Source organism: Octopus sinensis, linkage group LG20 (genome assembly GCF_006345805.1).
Source record: "Octopus sinensis linkage group LG20, ASM634580v1, whole genome shotgun sequence".
Taxonomy (NCBI): Eukaryota; Metazoa; Mollusca; class Cephalopoda; order Octopoda; family Octopodidae; genus Octopus; species Octopus sinensis.
The window spans coordinates 31,960,565-31,983,244 of NC_043016.1; the positions used below are offsets into that span (position 1 = coordinate 31,960,565).

General features: G+C 34.6%; 1 protein-coding gene across 1 annotated transcript in view; it reads left to right on the top strand.

Moving 5' to 3' along the window:
• Positions 1-22,680, top strand: part of LOC115222581 (ubiquitin-like protein 3) — an 80,013-nt gene that overhangs the window by 29,275 nt on the left and 28,058 nt on the right. Inside the window, exons 2-3 of the mRNA XM_029792861.2 lie at positions 20,249-20,357; positions 21,683-21,769. Coding sequence (XP_029648721.1) covers positions 20,249-20,357; positions 21,683-21,769 — 196 coding nt within the window. The remainder of the gene's footprint in view (positions 1-20,248; positions 20,358-21,682; positions 21,770-22,680) is intronic.

The window sequence follows — 22,680 nt, forward strand, 5'->3', positions numbered from 1 at the left end:
GAGAAAAAAAAACCCCAGCCAATATTTAATGATTTAATTCCCATTAAAAAACCACCTCATAACATTTATAAAATTATATATATTATACACGCATACACACAGGGTGACCCAAAAGTCACAAAGGTGTTGTTAATTCATTTATGCTGTTTTAAATTTATGATAACTTAGCACCACATACAATATATATAATATGTATACACACACACACACAGAGGAAATATATGTATATTAGGAGTAAAGAGTTACATTTTGTGAATTATAAATAAAAATATGTAATTAAAACAAATTTATTAAACTCTTAGACTCTGCTGTGACTTTTGAACCACCCTATACACACACACACACACACACACACACAAGTTGTGTGTGTTGTAATTTAATGAAATAAAGTATTCCCTGATGATATGTTGTGGTTGAGCATCTAAATGCACTTGAAAAGCCTATTGCTGGACTCCACATAACCATAATGGTGAAGCATGCATAGGAGCTAAAGTATAAACTTTACATACATACACACATACACACAAGCATGATATTTTTTAAATTATTTCACCTATTGTATTTACACATATATACTTTGTGTGTGTGTGTGCACACAAAACTATGGCTGCTACTTGCAGGCAAATGTAATGTAGTAGTATGCACCATACTGCTAATTGTTTTAAGTGCTTGTGTACTGGCAAGCAGATTTAGATGTTCTTTTGATCCTACCCTTGGATCAGCAAAATGTCAAGGATGTGGAAGCTTTAGAGAAAGAGGGCTGCAACAGCACCCTACTGTTATTCATTTTCCTGCTGAGTAGGCTGAAATAATGTGAAACAAAGTACCTTGCTCAAGGAAACTTAGCACCATCCCTACTAGGAATCAATCCTGTAATCTCATGATCGTGTATCCAAAACCCTATGCATTAGCCCACAGATATATAATTTCTCTCTACCCTTTATATGTTGTCTGCATTCAGTTCCCACATTTCATTATGATGCAGCATTACACTTCATACATATTGAAACATACAGTTTATACTTTGCTTGGAGAGAGATTCTTCCTTCACCCCCCACCTCCCCACTGTTGCCAGCAGAAGTAACAGCTCTCTGAACTTTTTCCACCTTGTCTTTATTCTGGTTATTATGCTTTCAGACTCATTCGCTGCTGATTAGATTGTCTTCGTAACAGAAGCTATCAACTACTCCTACAGGGCCTTTCAAGCATTTGAAGGAATTAAATTCACTACTGCACAGACTGCTAACTTCTGTAATTGCAACTCTGATAGTCTGATGTTGAATTGGTTAGTCCTCAAGGTCTATTTCTCTACCTCTTGAATTAAGTGTGCAATCTCTTGTTGACAGTTGATCGTATTCTTGCACATGGTCAGATGATGTCTCCACCTAACCATCCCAATACTGTGCACAGCGCTAACGAGCCTTTCTGTCAGGTTCTACAGTGTCTCTTTTGAAATGTGTTGGTTCTTAATTCAGTTACAAGTCTTCTTGATGGGTTGCCTTCACTGCCTATCTTGGGGAGCTGTAACTGAATAGATGTTGAGATGGTATAGCAGAGGTGCTTTAGCTAGAAAATCATTGTCTGTCTGTTGTATACATACACATACAAAATTTATGAAATCATACACATTTAAGAATGAGAATTAAAAAATTAGGATTTCTGGAAAAATTTCTACTCTACATGGTATTCTCACATGTTTAAAACAAGTGAGAAGCAGGAAATACAAAAATAATCATAAAATGGAAAATTGCAGTTGATTGTGTGTGCTGAAATGAAGAAAAGGAAGGGGCCAAAAAATTTCTTTTTGCAATTTTTAAAAATATTTATTTTGAAGAATTGCAATTTCCTTTGTATCCTTGCTGATTCTATATCCTCTTTATGTTTTATAAGAAAAATAAAACACTTAGAAATTCATTTTGATCTCTGCATATGTACAAAGACTTAACACAATTTCAGCTTTCTATCTATAACAACCTGGTTCCTTAACCCTTTAGCATTCAGGTTGCTCTTTCAAATGTAACACTTATGTATTCACATTGTTTTGAATTAATCATGCATTATCTCATAGCTTCGAGATTTCACTGATGTGATTGTTTATTTGTAGAATGACATTGTAGGATAGGTGTAAGAGATCAGATCTGTCCTATTTGAACATAAAGCAAATAGAATATTTTGGCTGGATATGGCCGCTTTAAATGCTAAGGAGTTAATTTTAATCATAAACCTAAATTCTTATCAACTATCTTGAAACTATAATCATAACCATATTCCTTATTCTAAACTCTATTTTCCAGTCTGCAACTAAATCCTAAATCCTTAGTCTCTAACCCTCACCCTAAACTTAAAATTCTATTGTACTTTGTAATGCAACTTTTAGTTTGACAACCTGTGACCATTTCAACTGTTGATAGATATTGTATATAATGTCTTTTGAATTCTATTTTCAATGAAAGCATTATGTATATGGTTTTCTTTGTGTGTGTGTGTTTGTGTGTAAATACACATGCATGCACATAAATACATGCATACACACACATACACCTTCATATATTTGTGTAATATATATATGTGTGTATGTGTGTGTAATGACACATACACACTGTCAAACACCTAAGCTGAAAAAAATTATTTTGCACATAATTAACAAAGTGAGTAACATTATCCATTGAATAACTTGCTCAAGATTGTTGCATCTTTTTTCATCAAAAAATTTTGTAGAGATACAAACTGAAAGTATGTTAATGGAAACTTTAATGAACAGTTATATAGTACGCAATAACTAAAGCATTCTTCCCACCTTCATTTCTAAGTAATCTTTTATTCTCTACTTCCATATTTACATAACCATATAATAACATATGTTAAGTCATTCATATTCAACAAGACGAGAATGTTCTACATATTTAGCACCAATATAATGCTGCCGACCTCTGTAGTGCATTCATGTATATGTACATCTGTGCTTCTGTATGTAGAAGAGGACCCTTTTCACTCATGAATGACTATGGGATTGCACCTAAAAAGTTCCTCTCCAAGGCACAAGTCCGGACAAGGTTGTTTATGGAAGACCAGCAGTCGCCCATGCATACAGGCCTCCACTCTTCCTGCCACCAATGTTATCCAAAAGAAAGGCAAAGGCTGATACAGCTTGGCACCAGTGATGTTGCATCACATTTCTACAGCTGAGTGAACTGGAACAATGTGAAATAAAGAGTCTTGCTCAAGAACATGACACATAGCCTGGTCTGGGAATCATACTCATTATCTCGTGATTGTGAGCCCAATGCTCTAGCCACTGAACCATGCGCCTTCACTATATTATACACACACATATATTCTGCTGACATCATAAGAATTTATAAGTTGTTTTGAAAGAACATTAAATTTTAATTTTTCATTTGAATAGTATATCTTTGCAGTTGTAAATGATAAAGGTGTAGGTTTGAGTTGTATGGACACACTTTGATTCTTTTTTTTTCTGTCCAAAAGTTTTTCAACCTAATATTAACATACTATTAAGTTATATGTGGTTTCCAAAAAGAAAAAAAGTGTGTGTGTTTGTGTATATGTATGTATGTATGTATGTCTAGCGGTGGTCTGCCCTTGAGAGGTCCTGTGCATGTGAACCTACAGCACCCACTATGCAACCTGCCATAGCCTGCCACAGTTACGTAGATTACAAGAACTTGGAAAATACCATGACTAGATTTGGGATGTGCCTTCCAAAAAGAAAACAAAAATGTATGTATGTGTGCATATATGTGTGTGTATATATATGTATGTATGTATGTCTAGCGGTGAGCTGCCCTTGGACAGGTCTTGTGCATGTGAATCTACAGCATCCACTATGCAATCTGCCACACCCTACCACAGATAAATACATTACAAGAACTTGGAAAATACCATGACTAGATTTCGGATGAATACTAGAATGGCTTCCCCATTGCCTTCTCCTGACAGGTGGGATTTGAACTCAGAATGTAAAGAGCTGGAAAGTATACTATGGAGCATTTCTGCTGGAATGTCAACAATTCTGTCACTCTCCCACCTGCAGAGCAATATGAAATAGTGTTTTTGCTCAAAAACACAACACAGCACTCAGTCCAGGATCGAACCCACAATCTAGTGATTGTGAGTGCAACACACTAACCACTAAGTCACATGCCTTCACACACACACAGACAATACATATACATGTCATGACAGTAACTTAGTGTTTTCACTAACTTCATTTTGTCATAATTTTCTTGATAATGCATACTTTTTAATTAAGATTTCCAGCAATACATATTGGGATATACCTGCAGTTTATTTGCACCCCACCCTGCTGGCTTGGTTTCCTCATAACTTTCTTAATAAGGCAAATTTTTTTAAAGACCGTTTTTTAGTGTTACTTTTTGGGAGGCTTTTTTAAAGGTGTAGACTGCAATTATGTTTAGAAGTTTTAAAAAATATTTTTCTTTCTGAACGGAAAAAAGTCTAACTTTATAACTATTGAATAACTTTTGCATGCTTGTTGGGTTTTTTCTTTGGCTCATGAAATTAATCATTTAAGTTCAAAAGTAAAATGCTTCTATATATTTGGCATGCAGGCAGTTTTGGAAAACTCTGATAGTCTGCGTGTGTGTACACATGCATGCATATTTTAACATATATATGTCTGTTTATATATATATATATATATATATATATATATATATATATATATATATATATATATATATATATATATAAATTTTTACATACTATCTTCTGACTTATTCTATATTTGCATTTATAGAATGCAATTTAAGCATAAGGGCATGGTCTAAATAAATATTTATTTATATCTCATAATACAGCTTATACATAGTGTGAAAGTAATTTTACATAAATCTGATGTTAGTCCAGTTTTGCATGACATGTAACAAACAGTTTAACTTTGGAAATGTTTTGCTTTTCATCAAAGCAAATCTTAAGTATGTCAGCCACACAAAGCACAGCTACACGCAGCTTTCACTATTTACATGTTAGTTTTATGCTCACATACAAAATTCACCATTTTTTTTCTTTTTCTTTTTTTTAAACCTTTCCCAGTGCTTTCAGGAATTTTGTATTTATGGTACTTTTCTTACTTCAGACTTTGGAATGTTGAATACAAGATTATTGACTCTATATCGCTTAAAATTATTTGTTGTCTACCTCAACTTCCTTCCCTTTTGTTTGACACCATGAGTATAAGTTGAAATGGCTTTAGCTGGAGTCTGAAATTGGGTCATACAATTCAATGAATAGACCATGTCGTGCAGGGAGCTTACCTTCTATAAAAACTACTTTCAGTGTTCAGCTAATTATGGAAAGAAACGTATTCTTACCTATGTGTGTATAAATGAAATCCAGGAAATAGTGAAGAAAAAGCTCTTTCATGTTGTGAACATGATTACAAACTAATTTTTTTCTTTTTATATAACAGTATGAAAGAAAATTAAGTAAGAAGGAAAGAGAAAACTTTTTCTTGTTCTCTATCAAATTTTGATCACTCTGCTAGAAATAGCAGCCAAATCTTCAAGTCACAACCAATATATATATATATATATATTTCCTCATTATTTAACATCCACTTTCCACACCAGCATGGGTTGAACAGTTTGTCAGGAGCTGGTTAGGCAGAGGACTGCACAGGCTTCAGTGTCTGTTTTAGCTGTTTTTTCAGCTGGCGCCCTTCCTAATACCAAGCCACCCCACAATGGGGTGGACAAGTTCAAAGCTATCTGGACACTTTAGAATACAAAACTCAATGATGAGTTTTTAATCCATAATCATTAGTCTGACAAAAAGAATATAGAACTATGGACTAGTAAGGATGGATTAAACATGTGTTCATATATATACACACACACACACACTAAATTGATTCATTGACCAGACCTGTTTTTTAATTTCTACAGCAGAAATAGTTATACCATAGAATTACAATACAAGACTTGCTTTCTACTTTTATCTTTTTTTTTTTTTTTAGCTTGTCTATTCTTGGATATCATCAAATTTCTATAAAACCTTACTTTAGACATCTTCAATTTTCCATAGCTAAAATAATTATACCTAATTACAAAACAGCTTAGCACATCCTGCTTTCTGGTGGTGTTTGGATCTATTTTGTTTTTCAATTGTTTAGTTTGTCCATTGTCATCATTGTTTTTGTGTCTGCTTTTCCATGCTGTCATGGGTTGGATGGAACTTTTTTGGAGGAAGTGTTTTACAACCAAATGCCTTTCCTGACATCACTCCTTTTAGTTCTTTTATGACATACTGGGATAGACACACACACACATGCAAATATTCATACAAACACAAGTCATCATTAATCTTATCCTTGATTCAACCTTTGCTGTATGTTATACTTTAATTTATTTATCTTTTACGGGTTTCATTCATTGGGCTGTGGCCATGCTGGAGCACTGCCTTGAAGGGTTAAGTTGAGAAATCAATCCCAATACATCTTTTATTCTATCAGTCTCTTCCTCTGTGCCACTAAGTTACAGGAACACAAATACACACACACAGATATAATTGTGTGTGTTTGTAAATGATTGCCTACCAAATTCACTCGCAAGGCTTTGGTTGACCTAGGGTTATAATAGAAGACACTTGCCCACAGTGCTGCTCAACAGAGCTCAACATGGAGCTATGTGGTTGGGAAGCAGGCTTAACCACACAGCTATTCCATGTATCTGAAGAACAAAAGCTGTTTTTAAATTTTAATGCAATTTTACAAGATTACAGCACATATGTATTGTGATTGATCAAGAAGTAATTAACCAAAGTTTTCTTTGTTAAAGATATCTATGAACAGATGATTAAATGTCTAATGCTTTGAGAGGAAGGGATATCTGCTTCCTTTTCAGTCGTCTACAGGAAGATGTGAGTTTTCTCTGTCTCTCACTCATTCTTCCACACCTACACACACACAGACGTGTGATTGTGTGTGTGTGTGAGAGAGAGAATGAGAGTGAGGAAAATTAAGAAAATGCAAAATTATTCACCATCACACCAAAAGTGAAAAAAGAAAGTGAGGGTAGTTAATAACATGCTGAAACATTGCACCAAGTAACTGAACAAATGAGACACTATACTTAATTGAAATATTGCAGCAAACAACTGCCTGAACTAAATGAAGATACTAAGCAATGCCATTATTTATAGCTTTATCTACTTTTGAGTTCCAACATTAAAAATGAACTAAACGAGATGTGTTGTACCAAAATGAAACACTGGTCCAAATTAAGACACTGAAACCAATTAAAATGTTGCACCAAGTAACTGCATAAAATTTAGACACTGTACCAAACAGTTGTTACCGATATTTAGCATGTGTTTGCATATTTTCATTTATCTTGTCAATGTTCCTGACATCTTGTTGGAGGAACCATATTTGAAACAGCATATCATAGAGTTATTGGTCAGTAGTAATAATAATAATAATTATTATTATTATTTCTGGTTTAGGTGCAGAGTTAGCCAGTTCTGAAAGATTGATACTGCTTTACTCATGCTTTATTTTATCAATCTCTGAAAGGGCAAAATGCAATATTGAACTCGGCTGGATTTGAACTTACAATGTAAAGAACTGGAACAAATGTTGCAAAGCATTTTTTCTAACACTATTAATTCTGCCAGTTTGCTGGCTTAATAATAATAATACTATTGGAAGTGTTATCATATACATTGTTTTGTCAAGGCAGACGAAATGCTGCTAAACATTTTGTCTGGCATGTTAACGATTCTGCCAGCTCACCACCTTAATAATAATAATAATAATAATAATAATAATAATAATAATAATATCACTTTGATGGCATGCACTGCTCTCTCATTCAATGTTGATGGTTTCAAATTTTGCCACAAGGGCAGCCATTTTGGGAGAGGAGATGTTTTGATTACATTGACCCGTGTTCCACTGGTACCTAATTTATCAACCCCAAAAGGATGAAAGGCAAAGTCAACCTTAGTGGAATTTAAACTCAGAACGTAACGCCAGGCGAAATACTGCTAAGCATTTATCCCAGTGTGCTAACGAGTCTGCCAGCTTGCCACCTTTCTCACTCAATAATAATAATAATGGTGATAATGATGATGATTTTGTAGCAGACCTTTCCAACCATTGTCAGTATGGAATATAGACATTAGTAAGACTGTATTGAAGCTAACAATAATGACATAAACAATGACTATGATGACAATTATAAGAAGGAAGATAACGATGATTATTATATTAATCTTTTGAAAAAATGTAGCTTTGAATGTCCATAGTCTGATGTAAGCTATCTTGTATTTTCTTGATTTTCGTCACAAAATCTGTTTATGTACTTTGTCCTTCTGTGACTGTATTGATGTATGTGTGTATATAGAGAGGTTGAGGGGTAAGGACAAAAAGACAAGGTAAATTTACAATCAGAATTATTAAAGTTGGCGCTCGGAAAAATGAGAAGAATGTGTTCAATGTTTCTTCAGAATATGGATGTAAAATGGAAAGAGAAAGGAAGGTAGAAATAACTAAAGAGAAAAATCCTGGCCAAATAGTGTTCGTTAGTTTATATGGTGGCCATTGAGTGACTAAGTAAGTTGCCCAAGATTTGTATTCTAAGTCAGGAGATGTGTGAGGGAGGTGAATTGTTTGTTTGCATATGTGTGTAGTGTTTTAAGTACTAAGTACTAGCCGATGTATATACATCTGTTATATTGTTTTGTTGTTTGTGTAGGACGCCATGATAGATCGTTAGCTCCTACACGCCTTTGTTTCTCTCCTTGTTTCTTTTCTGTGTATCTTTCTGTCGAAGAGTGTAGGCTCGAAACGTAAAAGACTTGTTCTATTTCTATTCCTGAGCGCCATACCAATACATTTGTTTGTTTGTACTCCACCTGCCTTCGTCTGTTGTTTATTTTCGTAAACCTTCCCGATATATATATATATATATATATATATATATATATATATATATATATATATTTGTATGTATGTATTTAAGAATGATATATCATGAGGATGGAAGATAAGGAGAGGAGCTCCAGTGTGTATCCAGTCCTGGAATAAATGCTACTATAGGATAACATCTGGTAGGCCAACAACGAGCTCTTAAATACATCATGAGCTTTTTGCCCACATTAGTGTATGTGTGTGTGTTGATATGTGGTTGCTTTTGCATGTGCGCCCTGTATATAGAAACAGGAATCCTTATTCCTGTTTCTGGCAGGGGTGTTCTGCACACATGCACCCACAATCTCTCATCTACACACACATGCGCATACAAGCTCTTATGCGCACATGCTCTTTTAACCCTCACCCAAAAGCACTGGTGCCACCAATTTCCTGTCCAACCATATGGCCAAACTCCTTTTCTCAAATATCTGCTGTCACTTGCTTACAAAAACTGTGTCATCACTTGATCTTCTTTGACCAATTGCAGCCTCTGTGCTGGTAGCCATTTTGGACTTCTTACACCCCCTCATTCATTTCGATTTCTACTGGCCTGAAGAAAGGTCCCCGTTAGGGGCTTTGAAACTTTAAGTTACACTGATCCCAAATCAAACTGTTTTGAACTATATATATAATTACACAAATGTACGGATATATATATATATATATATATATATATATATATACACACACACACACACACACACACACACACACACACACATACATACATATATATATATATATACACATACATACATATATAACAGTTCGACCAAATCTAAGTCATGTGCAACTGCGTCAAACAGTTATTAATTACATGTGACTCGAACTAAATGTGTTGGATGTTATTTTTTTTCATTTGTTTGTCTCTGTGTGTGTGATACAAAAAAGATATTAGCAAGTTAATGTTTTATCAATTTTGAATTTAAAAGATAAGCTACTGCTAATTTTGACCCAGGAGATAACCCCCATATTACCATGAAATGGTAGCATGGGGATATTGTATCATGTCAGAAGCATAACACATATTTTTAGTTTATGTAAATAGTTCTCAGAGTTATCTGTTTACATAAAATGCCCTCCTTCTTTTAAATCTACATTGTCATCAGCTACAGTATGTATATATATATATATATATATATATATATATATATATGTACTCACATATATTTATAGGTGTGTGTGTGTTTTAATAATGACACCAAATTATGGTTGAGAATAGCATATCCATGTATCAATAGTATATATGGACATTCACAGATATATTAGTGTGTGCGTATGTATGTATAATATATATATATATATATATATATACACACACACACATACACACATATTAAAGCTGCTTCAGAGACTCAAGTTTTGTGCCAAGGTACTTGTCAAACTGGTTTAGTTAGAAAGTTGCATGAAATTTCTAGAGGAAAACTTTTTGCCCAGAAAACATTAAAAATGTCACCTGATAATGCGGAAGTTTGAATTTTATTTGCTATCAGTGATTGGCCTGCATATAAATAAGCATATGTATATAGCTACTTACATGAAAACAATTAGACCATGCGTATTCATACAAATGTATATACATATATACAAGTGTGCGTTTGTGTATGATGTATACAGGTGTTAGTGGCCAACTGGCAGTTAAGTCATTCCAGGTCCCTGGACTTTCAGTTCAAATTTCACTGTGATCAAAGTAGCAACCCTCTACTAAGGTGATTCTTTTTTTATTCCCCTTGCTCAGTCTTTCTCTCTTCTGAAAGAAATCAATTATGGTAAGACCTGGTGAGGGACTGGCCTTTGTCTCTAAAATAATGACCTTATGCATGTTGCACTGATGTCTCTACAATTCCATCAAGGAGGCAAGGCAGTGTATGTGTGTTTGTGTCATTTGTTCATTTGTTTATGTCTGCTTTTCTGTACAGGTATGGGTCGGGTGAAGATTTATCGAGGTAGTAGTTTACAGCCAGATGCCTTTCTTGTCACCGACCCATAACCCGTTTTTGAAGTAAATGCTTCATTTTCAATACGCAGGTCTTCCTGTTATGTAGAGAAACACGATATTGTTTGCAGGCATATTTACTTTGTAAACATCACAACTTTTGTATGTGTATGTGTGTGTGTGTGTGTATATATATATATATATAGTGTGTGTGTCTTGGGTCTGTCATTACCTTACGAATTCATTGTGCTCACCTTATTCCAGTTTCCACGGCACATAAACAATTGAGAATAAGACACTACCTGCTACTATTTGTATTCATTCATACATGAGTGGAGTAATGGGAAATGAACTACATGTTGCCCAGTCTTGGGATTGAAACCATGTGTTAATGATTTGCGAGTCCAACACTCTAACTACTAGTTCTTGTGCCTTCACATGTGTGTGCGTGTGTGTATATGTACACGTCATTATTTCACATCTGCTTTCTATGCTGGCATGGTTTGAATGATTTGGCAAGCTCCAACAAGTCGGATGACCATATCTACTTCAGCATCTTAGTTTTGACCTAGTTTCCATGGCTTGATGCTTTCCTAACGTCGACTGCTTTTCTATGGCATCAGAAATTATGAGGTTACCCTGTAACTTGCAATACTAAAATATCTTGATAGAGATGCAGAGAAGGAAGTGGCTTTAGGTAAGGAGTTGAAAGGTTAAAGTATGGTAAAAAGGTTTGTTGTCGTGAAGACTCTTCATGGTTACTCTGCATTATACAAGGCTGGGTCTAAATTGGGTGGAGCTGGGGTAAAGAGAAAACTGAATGTGATGAGGCACCAGCACATACCTTCAAGACGCAAGGTGAATGAAACAGAGCATTTGTCTCTGTCTACCTCACTATTCCACCATCACATCACCTTCAGTCTGACTGGAACCTTGCACCAGCCACAGATTTAATCCATAACCTTCAAGTTGCCCTGTGGGAACATTTCATATTTATATTTCATAAGTTTGTTTTTCTGTACTGGTGTGAGTTGAGTAAATATTTATTTGAAGCAATATTTTATAACTGACTTCTTACAGTCACCAATCATTATTCATTTTCAAGTAGCGGACTGTTTTTTTTTTTTTATTCCACCAAATGACTACAAGATAAATCGTTTACAGGGTATATATCAAATGTTATCAGCTTTTTGTTTTTGCTTAGATGTTCTCATGTGAAGAAGTGTAAATAACATTTGTATACATATATGCAATGATCTTCCACATTCTAATTCCACTCATAGAATATTGAACTATAGTAGTTGTGAAACTGACTTTTTAACCCCATAGCCATTGTTCATCCTCCTGAGCTTCCTTGTCCTACTGGTGACCCACAGGTGCTGGTACCATGTGAAAAAACAATCATGTTGGTGTCATAAAAAGGTGCTCGTACCAGTGTTACATAATAAGCACCCATGTCAATGCCACATTATAAACACTTGGTACACTCTGTAAAGTGGTTGGCATTAGACAGGACATCAAGCTGTAGAAACCAGACCAAGACAGATGACTGGAACCTGGTGCAGGCCTTTGTCTTGTCCCTTCCACTCTAACCGTCCAACCCATATCAGCATGAAAAATGGACATTAAATGACGATGATTATGATGATAAAATTTTAATCCAGAAAAATATATTAAATTTCCAGGACAGAAGTGGTAACTGCCAGTTTTATATCTGTATTTCTAAGGAAATTATTTTGGCATTTTGTCAAGGTGAAAAATTTATCCATGTTGGGCTGGAATTAGATCAAAAACAGCATTGCATCTATCTGGAAATTGTCTCCCTCTCTTTCAAAACAGACTCTGTATGCTGGAAACTTGGAATTACAAAAAAGAAGTATTTTAATATGTAAATTAAAATGCATGAAACTACAACTTCATTGGCAATCTACACATGTCTACTAGCCAAGTTGACATTTCAATTCATTAATATGCAGACTCCTTCTAACGGCCACTTATATGTGGTCATCTGGACCAAGTTGGACAGGTTGTAATCTACACTTAGTTCCTTGGTAACCATCAAATTACAGAGCCAGGTACACTGTCAAAGTCTGTCTCAAAATGATGAATGCTAAGTATAGGAGCATATTCGTAGTGAAGTACCTCTGCACTTGGAAGATGGCATTGGTAGTACATCTTGCTGATACAAATCTAAACATCATTTCATCTAAGTTTATGCTGTGTCAGTATTACCATGATTTTCTTGGACTAGTCCAATAATTTGATGCCTCTATAATTGTCTCTGTCTCTCTAATGCATCTCTTTCACCCTTATAGCAGTCAACAATCCTGCTGCTATGCCAGTCATTGGGTATGATACTTTCCTGTTCTATCTAATTGGTTGTGTGAATGACTAGCATGTACCCTATTTTGACAGATATTTTAAACATTCAACAACTCTCCCCCATGGATCAACTTCCTATATTTCTTTAATTGCACTTGTGAACTACACTGTTGACAAATTGGATGGCTAGTTCCTTGTGAGTTTTACTTACAGTAGACCCTTTTTCTTCCATGCATTCTCTTCACTCAACAACTCATCATATCACTTAGGCTGCCTTCTTTTCATTACTGCTAAGTGTGATATTATCATTCTATATACACTTCGAACCATTGGCATCTTGATTTTTTCCCTCATACACTTTTTTCAATCCAAAGTACTTGATTCATCTGTGTACCACTATTTTGGGGCAATGAAATATCACAAAATGACAGACAGACAGACAGACAGGCACACACACACACACACACACACACACACACACACATATATATATATTCTGTTATTCTTTTATACGTTGCAGTCATTTGACTGTGGCCATACTGGAGCACCACCTTAAAGGGTTTTAGTCAATGTAATCAACTTCAGGACTTGTCCTTTGTAAGCCTAGGACTTATTCTATTGGTCTCTTTTCCTGAACTGCTAAGTTATGGGGATGTAAACACACCATCAGTTGTCAAGCAATGGTGAGGGGACAGACAGACATACACATATATACATGACAGGCTTTTTTCAGTTTCCGTCTACCAAATCCACGTATTGGTCAACCCTAGGTGATAGTATAGAAGACACTTGTCCAAGGTGCCACGCAATAGGACTGAACTTAGAACCATGTAGTTGAAGAGCAACCATGTACACATCTATAAGTGTGGGCTTTTCTTTAACCCTTTAGTATTCAGATTTTTCTGTCAGATGTAAGACTCATTCACATTGTTTTAAACTAATTATGCATTATTTTGTAGCTTCAAGATTTTGATGATGTGGTTGTTTATGTTTAGAATGACATTATAGGGTAGGTGTGAGAAACAAGATTTGGCTGTGATCATAAAACAAAGAGAATGTTTGGGCTGGATATGGCCAGTTTAAACGTTGAAAGGGTGAAGGTAATCGTTCGAGAAAAGTGCAGTAATTTAAACTGAAACTAGCAATAATAGAAAATACAAAAATTAACAATCCTGCATTATAAAAACCAATAATACTTAAAACTAAGTAAATCTTATACCATACACTAACTTTATTTTGTTTTCAAAATGGTTTCGAGGGTCAGAGATTGTATGTTAAGCATATTGCAGCTTATATCTTAATTGTTTGACTCTTCTAGAACAATCACATATTTACCTGCATTCATCAATTTTTCCCTTGAAAACTTTCTTACTTTTTTGTAAATGACTCATTCCTTTTGTAAATAAATGTCTTGCTTCCAACAATGCTAGCTTAATAAGTTAACTGACTGTTTTTAATGATGTTGGTGAGAAATAAAAACACACTATGACAAACTATTTCAAATCATTTACTTGTTTTGGTCTAGTAAGAATTTATTCCCCCATTCACCACTACCACCCCAAAACAGACTATGAATTTTTCAGTTTTGATAAATTGAGATTCTGTGTTACTTTGTCATTACATCTTACACATTTAGCTTGTCTTGGTCTCTTGTCTTAACAATTGTCATGGACAGAATTATGTCTCTGTTTGTAAATATTTCTTCTGGAAACTTTCAAATAAAAATTATTTTTGTTGAGTTTTTGTAAAATGTGTCTATTGAAACAGTTCCATCTTTGGCTGTAAGAGTGCACCTGTTGTATAAAATTGACACATAATTGCTCTTTTTATTTCTAGCCCAACTTGATTTTGATGACGTACATACTCAGTTTTATCACTTGTTACAGAACAACTATTAAGTGAGGATATTTTTTGAAACTCCCAGCATTTTATTTTTATGCATTTCTTGAGCAATTTTTGGGTGTTTTGAACATCGGACATTTCGGTTGTAGTAATTTTTTTATTATTATACCATATATATAGCTTAATAAAATGTTAATTGTTAAATAAAATAATTGGAAAAATTTCCCTATAAGATTTTAATTAACATTTTTATATTAAACAGTTTTCACATATTAGGCAACATATTGACTGGATGAAATTCTTTTGTGTTATTACCTACTATAAGCAGGTTGGAACAAATAAAGTTTTAAGAAGTTTGTTCTTGCTGCAGTGTATATACATGCAAACAGAAGTATGTAGCAATATATAAACTGAAACATTTTATCATTTTATTGGTTCCATTTTTATATTTTTTTTTACTGTATAGTTTTGATCTGTATGTAAGATAGTAAACAACTTTGCACAATACAATCTTTGGACATAGATACAACTTATCTGAATATTACTTTCGAAAAATGGGTAACATTTAGTTTCCAAGCATCCATAAATTCCAGATTTAAAAATCTGGTGTGATAGAATACGTTTTTATTTACCAAGGCCTTTTCCCCCAGAAGAGGGGGTAGCCACAAGACACATACGAGACATTTAATTCATTTCCCATCTCAAAGAGGTGAGCCCTGTCCTATGCTCGGGTCAAGGCAGAGAAAGCAAACCCCAATATCAGCAATGGAGCCCGACAACTTCAGCTGGTTTACTCCTGCCACATCATGCTGGTTCCGTACCCCTTTGAGCAACATCAAATTTACTCATCTGTCCACAAACACTCTCCAAGCTTTCCTATCATTAATAAACTCTCTCGCTTCTCTTACTCCAACACCTCTAACCACCAAGGCTTTCCTCACTCCATCCATCCACACAAACCGATGTCTGCCTCTGGTTCTGCTGCCTACCACTTCTGCCTTCATCACTATCCTTACCATCCACTCCTCATCCATCCTCTTCATGTGGCCAAACCCCCTCGACATTCATCTATCTTTCATTCCTGAATTAATGCTGTATTTTTTACAACTGGATTTTGTGAGTGAATGTAAAGTATGTAATAAACTCAAAAGGATGTTGATACTTAACTTTCAATTTAGTGAGATTAAATATATACTTTATTAATTTATAAAGTCAGATCAAATTTATTTAACAATAATTTTTTTTTTCACTTTGTATCTAGACTTGAAATAATTTTCTTCAACAGGGACTGTGTTATTCTATAGTTCTTGTCTTAAAACATGTACATCCTCAAATTACAGCATCATCATTTAATGTCTGTTGTGCATGCTGGCATTGGCTGGATGGTGTGGCCAGAGCTGGCAATTTTTTTTTTTTTTGTGGAGGTGGGGGCGCATCAGACTCCAGTCTGCTTTGGCGTGGTTTCTATGACTGGATTCCCTTCCTAATGCTGACCACTTTAAAGTGTGTTGGCTGCTTTTAGCACACTCTGTGAAGTAGTTGGTATTAGGAAGAGCAAACAACTATTGCAATGGCAAGAAGGATTTTAAACAAAAATAAGGAATCTATTTTAGATACACAGAATATCAAAATGTTTTTGTTAATGCCTGTGTGTATGTATGTACTCTTTTAAAGTCCTCAGCAGGATGTCCTCTATTTTAAATGTATAGATTGTTTGGAGTCCCAACAATCCTTAAACCAGCTTTGAACACACCTCTCCTTGACATATTTATTAGTTACTAAATCATTTCCATCCATCATCATATCACCTTTGTTGGCACACAGCACAAGAAACAAGATAAATATAAAATTAGAATTTTCTTTGTCTTGGTCAGCTGCAGTTCTCATTAAAAAATGAGCTTAAAACAAGGTTTAGTCTTTTTTGGATCCATTATTGTCTAACTCCCATAGAAATTATTAGCTTTTAAAGAAATCATTTTATATAAGTAGTTAGTGAAATTTTTCTGAGTGCATTTTTATCTGCGAGTAAAGTAGAGCCATGTTCAAGAAAACTCAAATAAAACTTATATCTTTTGTACCAGTTTGCTGGCTGGTATTTTGAAAATATTTGTATATTAAAAAAAAATTGTTTGTCTATTGTTGATAATGAAGAATTGTTATAATTATTTAATTACTTTTAAATCATATGCACTGGACTATACAGCTGCTTTTTTTTTCTGGTTCTAGAATGATTTTTGATAGAGCTGTATTTGTCACATCTCATTTCATGACTGAATCACTTATCTCTTGGTTTATCTCTCTGCCTCATCCACTTAAGTATCAGATTATGCCATTTTATCACTTAAGACACATTGTTCTTGCTCATCCTATGAGCAAACTTCTATCAAAGAATTAAAAAAACCTAAATAAATTATTCACCCATAGAAAACATGTAAGTATTGCTTTACAGACAGCTAATACTACTATCTCCTTGCTTAGCTGAGTTTGAGTAATCTAAAATCCCTTAATTTAGGAGATAATCATGTACTGTGGATTATGCAATGAAAAAAAAAAGAGTTGTGTAAACCTGATTAATCTGTTAATGGTAAATATTAAAGATTTAGAATTCTCAGATGTTCAATTTAAATTATGACATTAAAGCTAGTGTATTAACTTGACAAAACAATTATTAAAGTTGAATGATTGCTACTATCAAGTGTGAAGGTACATGGCTAAATGGTTAGGGTAACCAGCTCACAATCGTAAGGTTGGGAGTTTGATTCCTGGCAGCATGGCATGTCCATGAGCAAGGCATTTTATTTCACGTTGCTCCAGTGCATTCAGCTGGCAAAAATGAGTTGTACCAGTAATTCAAAGGGCCAGCCATGTCACACTCTGTATCATGCTGAATCTCCCTGAGAACTATGTTAAAGATACACATGTTTGTGGAGTGCTCAGCCTCTTGCACAGTAATTTCATATGCAGGCTGTTCCATTCATCGGATCAACTGAAACCCTCGTCGCTGTAACCGACAGAGTACCACTATAGTACACTATCAAGTGTTAGTTGTTTCATAATGCATAGTAAATAATATTAGGGACTCTGCTTCAGTGTAAGAAAGCTTTGATCCTCTCCAACCTTCTTTCTTCTGGTGCAGTTGAACTTGGCACTGCAGCCTAATGAGATGCTTATCTTCTGTCTTTTGTCTTTTACTTGTTTTCAATCATTAGACTTAGACTGTGGCCATGCTGGGGCACTGCATTGAAAAATTTTTTTAAAGCCTGGTACTTATTCTATTGGTCTCTTTTGCTGAACTGCTATGTTACAGGGATGTAAGCATACCAACACTGGTTGTCAAACAGTGGTGGTAGTCTCACACATACACACACACACACACACACACACACACACACACACACAACAAGCTTCTTTCAGTTTCCATCTACTAAATCCTCTCACAAGGGTTTGATCGGCCTGAGGCTATAGCAGAAGACACTTACCCAAGGTGCCACACAATGGGACTGAACCTGGAACTATGTGGTTGGGAAGAAAGCTTCTTACCACTGAGTCACGCCTGTGAGTATGCATGTAAGTATATATGCATGTATGTATATATACAACAAGCTTCTTTCTGTTTCTGTCTGCCAAATCCACTCACAAGGCTTTGGTCAGCCCAAGGCTATAGTAGAAGACTCTTAAGGTACCATGTAGTGGGACTGAGTCTGGAACTATGTGGTTGGCAAGCAAACTTCTTAACTTCTTACCGCACAGCTACTACACCTTACATTATTTTTTTATCAGAACCTTAGATACAGCATGACTACAATAGAATGTGAGCCCCACCCCAACTCTTTTGCCTGTCTATAACTCTCCTCAAATTACCTATTCCAATAATTGATATTATCCAAATTTACAAGACTAGACATGAAACACTTTTTTTACACATTCACTCAATGCTGGCTCATATAACTTGAATCTTTTCCATGCTAGTTACACACATGACCTTTTTGATCTTTATAATCTTGATCATTATTTCAGTGATTTTTTTTTCTTTTTTTTTTTCCCCACAGTTGTTTGGACAGTTCTGCATAACAAACAAATGTTCTGACTTCTCTGTAAAGTTCAAAATTTCTCAGGTTTTCATGTAGTCTAACCTCACTGTGGTACTTCCACTTATTGGTGCCACTTCTATCAATGTGATTCTACATATTGATTGCATATTCAGATACTTTTTCAATTGACTAATACTTGTTTAATTTTCTCTCACTTGTTTCTCATAGTAAAATTTTGGTGATCATTTTGAAACTTCAAATATTTTTGTTACCAATATGTTGTTTTCATAAATTTTAAGACTATTGAAAAGGTTGCAAGACACAACAAAAAGAAAATTTTAGGAAAATAAAAATAAGAAATAAGTGGAAATTTTACTGGTCAGTGTGTTAAATTATAAGGCACAAAAACAAAATGACTCGCCCCAGACACAACAGAATGTACTTCAACACACGAACTCACATAAAGAATCTTGCAAACCAAATCCAAAAACAAAATATAATTTTAAAGTTTCTCCTAAATTATACTTTTTTTGTTTGAGCTGAACTCACTTAGACCAGTGTTTTTCAACTGGGGTCCATATGGCCCATATATGATTTTGTTAAAATTTATCGGTAACAAATTGGTTATTCTATAATACACAAAATATTAATTTTTTTTTTTTATACAATTTCTAATCATCTTAATCATTCTCATTGTCATTATCATCAGCATTTAATATCTGTTTTCCATGCTGGCATGGGCAAGCTGGTTTGACTTGAGCTAGTAAGCTCAAAAGCTGCACCAAGTTCCAGTCTGTTTTGGCTTGGTTTCTACTACTGGATGCCCTTCCTAGTGCCAACCATAGCGTAGGGGGTGCCTTTCATGCATCACCAGCATGGGTGCCTTTTCCATGTCACCGGCACAGGTGTCTTTTATGTGCCACCATCATGGGTGCCTTTTACGTGTTACTAACACTAGCTACAACTAAGATTTCACTTAGCTTTTTTCACATGGCTATGAAAGCCCAGTAGAGTAAAATAGAAACCAAAGGGGTCTATTGGTAAAAAATGGTTGGCACCTACTGGCTTGGAGTATTCTATATAAATTTTGTTTCAAGAAATTCCGTGTTGCAATTCACTGTACCTCACTTAACACATACTCATTTCTTTTTTTGTCTTCAGATCACAATACGACTAATATTAGTCAGTGGGAAAACAAAAGAGTTTATATTTTCTCCTAATGATTCAGCTGCTGACATTACAGAATATGTTTATAGTAATTGGCCAGAAGGTAAGTTACGCTAATGTTGTTATTGAGATTAATGTTTTTGTTGTGTGAGAGGTAAGCTGCTGGTGCACTGACTAAATCACATAGTTTCAATTATCAACTTTAGCAGTTTCCTTTCTATTTATGAAAGCTAAAAATGTACTCCTCTTAAAAATGTAAAATTTGGTGCTTTTTGAGAAATTGCTATTGCTTAGACCCAGGTCCGTCTTGAACTAGCTTTGATTATATCTAATCCAGTCATGACCATCCTGCTTTCTATTCAGTCATATAATACCACATTATCCAAAGTATCTCTCCTTTTTAAAAATAGCAATATATTTTGAGGTAGTACTGGTTGCTGTTTGTAATAGAATGAGCAACTACATAAAGGCTCTCTCATTGGCTTGTTGAGAAGCAGTTATTTATTCCCTAGTTCTTATTAAACTTAGACCCAAATTTCCAATTTATGATTAATTATACACCACTGATTAACAGAAAAAAATAGAATGCACTTGGTAGATATTTCTTCATGTATCAGTCTGATTTTATGCCTGTGTATTAAAAAACAAACAACCAACCTCTTATGTATATAAAATAGTTATGGCCAGGTTTATATGCATAGCAGTCCTGTAGTTTGATGCCTCTTACCATTCCATTTGGTAGTTTGAGCTTGCTGCTTGTAATGGAATGAGCAACTATATAAATCTTAAATATTTTTAGAATTGCTAAAATAATATTTACATTATGTTGGATTGAATCAAATAGCCATAAAGCTTTACTACCAAGTATTTTAGTTGAGATAAATTTTTTATTATATATTGAAATTATGATGTCATTCAAACAGAATGAGACTACTGAAATAGGTGTACTGGATATTTAGTTCCAACCTTGTTGAGGTTTTTGACTTTTTCATTTCAAGGAAATCAAGAAAATGTATTGTGTGTGCCAGGTCTGTTCAGTCAGATAGGCCTTTCCCAGATCACACCAATTTATGGTCTTATGCCATTGTAAGAAATCAGTATTTTAGTTTTCTGTTTTGCATCAAATGTTTGTTTTAAGAGAATTAATGAAAGCCATAACTTTTCATTTATGTACCAGCAAGAAATAATTATTTTACAACCAAAAATCTAGTCACAATATCAAATTATTTGAAATGAATATTTTTCTGTAGTAATTTAGTAAAACTGGAATAATAGTTGATATTTTTGTTTTGTGTGACATACAATTGTTTCATAATTTCTTAATAATAATCACTACTGATTTTTACCTTTTTTTTTAAAGTTTATTCTTAAGCTATAAATTTAATACATTTCAGAATATTTCTCTAACTTATTTTATATATATTTTAGATTGGGCAGATGAGGCTTTGCCATCTACAAATATTTTGAGGTTGATTTACCAAGGACGGTTTCTTCATGGAAATGTAACCCTTGGAGGTAAGTAACATTTATTTACTTTTTTTTTACATCTTAAATTTAATAATTAACTCTTTTTGTTACAATATTTCTATTGAAATACACTGCCTTTGTTTCAATTAATTTTTAGAATAATATTTAGTAAAATAACCTCATTATTAATCTGGGGTCTGGAGTAATTTAGCATAAAATTTTGTCAGAATATTATGATTTAGACCTCTTTAAAACTGTAAATTTATGTGATAGAACATGGGGTAGTCCCAGGTGGGCTGGTAACCAAAGGGTTAAAAGGTGGAAGGTACTATGAAACGAGAGGTAGACTCTCTAATAGCTAAAATTGCAGTTTAGTTTCAATTTATATTTGAATCCATCTCATTTCAATTATGTTGTTAATGCCTTGGTGAATAACATGATTTTCAGTTTTTCGGTTTGTAAGTATACAATTTTTGGCAAAGTAATATACCATCAGTTAATGGCTGCTTTCCATGCTGGCATGGGTTGGATGGTTTGAGAGGAGCTGGTAAGCCGGAGGACTGTGCCAAGCTCTATTATCTGCTTCGGCATGGTTTCTACAGCTTGATGCTCTTCCTAATATCAACCACTTTACAGTATGTACTGGGTGCTTTTTATTTGGCACCAGCACCAGAATGGTCACCAAATAACTTGAAAGAGGGAGTGGTATTGAGAGAGGTGGTTTTGTGTTTGATGAGCGGCTAAACTCTGCAAGAGGGACAGAAACAGATGTCTTGCTGTAGAGAAGATACATAGCTACCCCAGTTAGTGAGAGAGACAGAGAGAAATGGTGGTAGAGATGTCGAGACAGCTAGGTGAAATGATACAGCCGATTGGACAGAGTGAGTGGAAAGAAGGGTGATAGAGGAGGAAGTGTGAGGGAGATGTTTAGAGAGTTGAGGTAGATCTGACTGTAGCTA